The 5,446-nt window shown below is 56.0% G+C and overlaps 1 protein-coding gene across 1 annotated transcript; it reads left to right on the forward strand.

The window, feature by feature from the left end:
* The first annotated feature begins 562 nt into the window (after nt 1-562).
* Nucleotides 563-4,459, forward strand: PPP1R15A (protein phosphatase 1 regulatory subunit 15A). The gene is made up of 3 exons (XM_005596389.4): nt 563-1,083; nt 1,824-3,602; nt 4,028-4,459. The coding sequence occupies exons 2-3, from the start codon at nt 1,833-1,835 to the stop codon at nt 4,376-4,378; spliced, it is 2,121 nt and encodes a 706-aa protein (XP_005596446.2). The 5' UTR covers nt 563-1,083; nt 1,824-1,832; the 3' UTR covers nt 4,379-4,459.
* Nucleotides 4,460-5,446: the final 987 nt, after the last annotated feature.

Below are 5,446 nucleotides of genomic sequence, written 5' to 3' on the forward strand. Positions count from 1 at the left end.
AGATCCGGGTGAGACCGAGGATGTTCTAGACCGAGGAGGAGACGTGGTTCCGGGATGTACTTTGAGGAGCAGAATTATGGACCAGGTCGGGGAGGTGGGGCAGGGAATTGGGAGTGTGTCCCTGGGCCTGGAACTTGTGGCAGGAGACCTCCCATGTGGTTGATGGATGCTACCCAGCCAGAATTTCCGTTTGTGTCACAGCAGAGCTTTTGTACGAGTTTGAAGCAGGTGAAAAGCAGGTGTGGAGCCTCGTGCCTGAGGCTGGGAGGGGGTCTGAGTTTTTGGATTAGTACCCACTCAGCGCATTTGTTGAGCACCTACTGTGTGCCAGGCACTGAGAAGAAAGCAGTTAAGAAAAGCCAAGTGCCGCCTTCGGGGTGCTGACATTCTTCTCCTTTGCAATGAATCTCATCTGCATTGCAAATTCTTCTCATTTGCAATGAACCTAGACTCTGCTGTGATCACCTCAGGGTACGTGACTTCATTCCCAAGCCTCAGTTTTCACATCTGTGAAATGGAAACAATAATATTCTCCCACACCGGAGAGGATGTGAAGGTGCGAGAGCCTAGACTGGAGCCTGCTGGTTAAATTCGGGAGGGAAGGCGTTTGCCTGGAGCACGAGTTGAGGGAGCTCACTGCCCGTTGAAGCTGTTCACGCGTTTGATTGACAGCTCACCGGTTTCCGGGCGTAGCTACGCTCGGAAACGCCGCCGTGACGTCACAAAGCGCGGAGTTTCCGCGAGAATTCCAACCCTATTTTCCCTTCCCCCACGTCTGCGTTTCGAAACCCCGCCCATCCTTGCGACGTCATCACGTCCGGCCGCGTTAGACTATAAAAGTGTTGCGGGCGGCGTCAGCGGTAATTGGATCAGCTCCCGGTTGTTGATTACATGCTCCATCTTGCGCGACCCCGCGGCCCTTTGTCGCGACAGCGCTTGCTGTCTTGAGTAACCTGAATCCCCGAGCCCGACGCCGGAGGGCGAGATGAACGCGCTGGCCTCCCGAGCCGTCCGGACCTGCGATCGCTTGTGGAAGACCGAGCCGGCGCTCCTGCCCCCGGGCTGACGCGCAGCCCCGAGCCGGTGAGTGAAGGGGTCCGAACGCCTGGGCCCCGAGGGGCCTGGGGCCTGGGGCCTGGGGATCAGACTCCTGGTCGGTAATGAGGAGGGAGCCTGGGCTTCTGGGTACCCAGACAGGCGGGTTCGAAGCCGGGACTCCCGGGTCCTGAGGAAGGAGGGCCTGGGAGCTTGAACTCCAGTGTCTGGGGAGGCGGGGGACTGGGACAGACTCCAGAGGTCGGACTTAAGAAGGAAAAGGGATTGGGAGCCTGGAGTTGCCGACTCTAACGGAGGAGGGGTCCGGGTGTCAGATTCTTGGGTCCCCAATGAAGGAACCATATGGGAGTCGGAATTTTTGAGTCTCGGAGGGAGGCGGGTGAAGTGGGCCTGATTTGTCAATCCTCGGGAGGATGGGAGAACCGGGGTAGGACTTTGTCCCCACGGGAAGCAAGCAGAGGACCTGCCTTCTCAGTTCTCGGGACTGGGACTTGTGGGGCTGAGGGAAGATGGGGCTGGGGGCTTGGACTTTTGGGTCTAAGGAAGGAAAGAACTAGGGCCCCAGACTCCTGGTGTTCAGAGAAAAGAGAGGTGGGAACCAAGGCGTAAAGATGGGAGCGGCTGGGATCAGAAAAGAATGTGGGCGGGGACTCTGGCGTTGCTATTTGTGTTACTATGCCCTTTGCTATGACTCAGGAGTCATCCCCTGATGCTCTTCCATAAATGGCTTCTAAACTTTATTCTTTTTTTCTCTCCCTTTTCCCCAGCCCAGACAGATGGCCCCAGGCCAAGCGCCCCATCACCCCTCCCCCTGGAGGGATGCCCACCCCTTCTTCCTCCTGTCTCCGCTGATGGGCCTTCTCAGCTGGGCCTGGAGCCACCTGAGGGGCCCAGGATCTCCAGAGCCCTGGCTGGCGGAGGCAGTAACGAGTGCACATCGGGCACAAGCTGGCTTGGAGGGCGTAACTAAGGCTTCTCTGGCCACCCACCATGCCCCCTGGGGCAGGCGCCCTCAAGAGGAGGGTGGAGACCCTGGAGCGGCTGAGGAGGATAGAGAAGCATCGTGGGGGGCCTGCCCTGACTGGAAAGCCAACACTTCTCCTCTTGAAGCCTGGGGACTTTCAGATGATGAAGGCGAGGAGGAAGCCACCGAGGTCCCTAGAGAGCAGGGAAGTGAGTTTATAGATGGCCGGCCTGCTCTCCGGTCCCCCAGCCTTCTGATAAGAACCTTGCAAGACGACCCTCCGAGGGAGGAGGAATCTGCGGAAGGAGGAGTTGCTGAAGATAAAGAAGTGGTCACGTTCTCTCTTCCTCCGTTCCACTGGGAGTGTTGTCCAGGGGTGGAGGAGGAGAAGGAGGGAGACTCTATAAACAAAGAAAGTCCCAGAACATCCACTTGCCCCTTATCTCCAGGATCCAAACCCAGAGCTTGGGTGGATTGCTCAGGGGAGGAGGAGAATCAAGCCACAGAGGAAGAAAGAACAGAGAGTAAAGAAGCCACAAAGACCTCCGTATCCCCCTCAACTGCAGGCTCCCAGCCCAGGCCCTGGGAGCGTTGCTCAGGAGCCGAGTCCGAAGAGGAGGACGACGAAAAGGCTGAGCAAGGAGAAGCCGACCCAGAGCCACTCTCTTCAGTTCTAGCCCAGAGGTCCCTGCTCAGGACGAGGCAGCATCAACCCAGTAAGATCACAGAGGAAGAAGACGAAGAGCAAGATGAATTCAGTGATTCAGGAGCAGCTGAGGAAGAGGGAGAAGCTGAGGGTCCCTCGTCCATCCCCTCTACGAGTGCCTTCCTCAGGGCCTGGGTGTATCGGCCAGGAGAGGACACAGAGGAGGAGGAGGAGGAAGATGAATTCAGTGATTCAGGAGCAGCTGAGGAAGAGGAAGAAGCTGAGGGTCCCTCTTCCATCCCCTCTACAAGTGCCTTCCTCAGGGCCTGGGTGTATCGGCCAGGAGAGGACACAGAGGAGGAGGAGGAGGAAGATGAACTCAGTGATTCAGGAGCAGCTGAGGAGGAGGGAGAAGCTGAGGGTCCCTCTTCCATCCCCTCTACAAGTGCCTTCCTCAGGGCCTGGGTGTATCGGCCAGGAGAGGACACAGAGGAGGAGGAGGAGGAAGAGGAGGAAGATGAACTCAGTGATTCAGGAGCAGCTGAGGAAGAGGGAGAAGCTGAGGGTCCCTCTTCCATCCCTCCCACAAGTGCCTTCCTGAGGGCCTGGGTGTATCGGCCAGGAGAGGACACAGAGGAGGAGGAAGAGAATGAGGATGAAGATGACTCAGAAGCAGCTGTCTCAGGGCCAAGTCCCTCCCTTCAGGCCCAGAGTGCCCTTCTCCGACCTGGAGAGGAGACAGAGGGAGGGGAAGCTGCTGAGGAGTGGGGAGAAGCTGAGCCCAGCCCCTTCCAAGTGGCCATCTATCTGCCTGGAGAGAAGGCACCACCTCCCTGGACTCCTCCTCGGCTGCCCCTCCGACTGCAAAGGCGGCTCAAGTCCACAGAAACCCCCACCCGGGATCTGGAGCCTGAGACCCCGCTAAAGGCCAGAAAGGTGGGTGCTGAGGACTCAGATTCTTGAGTCTTAGGAAGGAGGGCGATGGGAGCTGGAACTCCTGGGTCTGGGCGATGAAGGGCTGGAGGCCCCAGTTCTTGGGTCCCCCGTGTGTTGCAGAGGGTTGCATGTGCATTCTGTTGGGAGGGCTGTGTTCACTGTAGTGCAATCCTTTGCAAGAGGCCGGGCCCCTGTGGGAGAAGGGAGCAGCTGTGGCTCATGTCAGCCCCAGGGACTCCACCTCCACCTCAGTGAGTCAGATGGAGGATCCGGTGGCAGGCAGGTGACTAGCCAGATAGCAAGCATTTTTGTGTAACTAATTTTTGGTTCTCTATCTCTCTCTCTCTCCGCCCCCTCTCCCCTCTCCTGTGGCCGTGTGTATCTTGCGTCTCCCGGTCCTGCCGTCTGTGCCGGTCCGTCTCCAGGTGTGCTTCTCTGAGAAAGTCACCATCCATTTCCTGGTCGTCTGGGCGGGACCAGCCCAGGCTGCCCGCCGGGGTCCCTGGGAGCAGCTCGCCCGGGATCGCAGCCGCTTTGCCCACCGCATCGCCCGGGCCCAAGAGGAGCTGGGCCCCTGCCTCACCCCTGCTGCCCGGGCGAGGGCCTGGGCACGCCTCAGGAACCCTCCCGCTTCTCTGGCCACCATACCTGCCGCTACCCATGCCTTGCAGACATCCTCCATCCAGGCCATGCCCTTGAGCCATGCTGTGGCCTCTCCCTCCCCTCCTTACGTGTCTCTATCTCCTTGCCTGGACCTCAGTGGGAGGCGTGGCTAAGATCATGTGGTTTGCATGTTATTAACTATTTATTTTTTTTAAGTGTTGGTTTATATAAGGAATAAAGCCTTTTGATTTGTAGTGAGCAATGTCACTGTGTGTATCTAAACTGACAGTAGCCACTGCTCATGGGTCCCTGAAGTAGTTGAGGGGAATAGCATAAAGGGGAGTGCCTCAAAGGTAGGATAAACTACATTTCCCATCATCCCTTGAATTTGCCTCTTCCAGTCCTGAAGCTTCTTTGGAACTAAGGGCTGGTGGGTTTTGTAGTTTTTCTTTGGCTTCCACCGAAATTTTATTAAACTTGGGACAATTATCTCCCTAAGGGGGCTGAGCTAGACTCACTGATCCCTAAACAAAGGTTAAGCTCCAGTTTTCTGTGCCTCCCTGGAATATAAAGACCCATCCTCCTACTGGTCTTTCGATGTTGAGTTCCTTGAGGTTTTCAGCTGCCTGATTTCACATTTATAAGCCCGGTGTCTACAGACCCCGTTTTCTTATCTCCTAAAGGCTGGCTAACAATTGCACATACGTTATGGGACTGTAGGGCCCCAAACGAGTTCACATTTAAAACAATGCTTGTCAAATAACGTTCTCTAAGTGTAAGCTAGTATTGTACTTATTCTATCTCACTCATACATGTCTTCAAATACCCATCCAAGTTTATGGCTCCAGCTCAGAACTCTTCTCTGACCTCCTAAGATCTGTGCAGCAATTCAAACAAGAGTGGCCCAAATGTCCTGCACTCTGTCCACTGCTTCCCGTCTCCCACTACACTATCCTTCCATTTTCCCAAACGAACCAAGCCCCCTTCCACCTTAAGACCTTTGTAGGAGCTGTGCCTTCTGCCTGATGTTGCCATCCCTCACCCCGCTAGCTCAGCTAGTTCCTGGTGATTCTTCAGATGTAGGATGAAAATCACTTTTTTAGACATGCCTTGCTCTGACCCAGCCGACTGGTGCCTCCATGGGCTTTTCTCCTTAGAGCCGACTAGCATTCTGACTTTTTGTTGAGACCCATCTCCCATGATCCCCTGTGAGTCCCACAAGAGCAGATGCTTGTTGAACA

Source organism: Equus caballus, chromosome 10, assembly GCF_041296265.1.
Source record: "Equus caballus isolate H_3958 breed thoroughbred chromosome 10, TB-T2T, whole genome shotgun sequence".
Taxonomy (NCBI): Eukaryota; Metazoa; Chordata; class Mammalia; order Perissodactyla; family Equidae; genus Equus; species Equus caballus.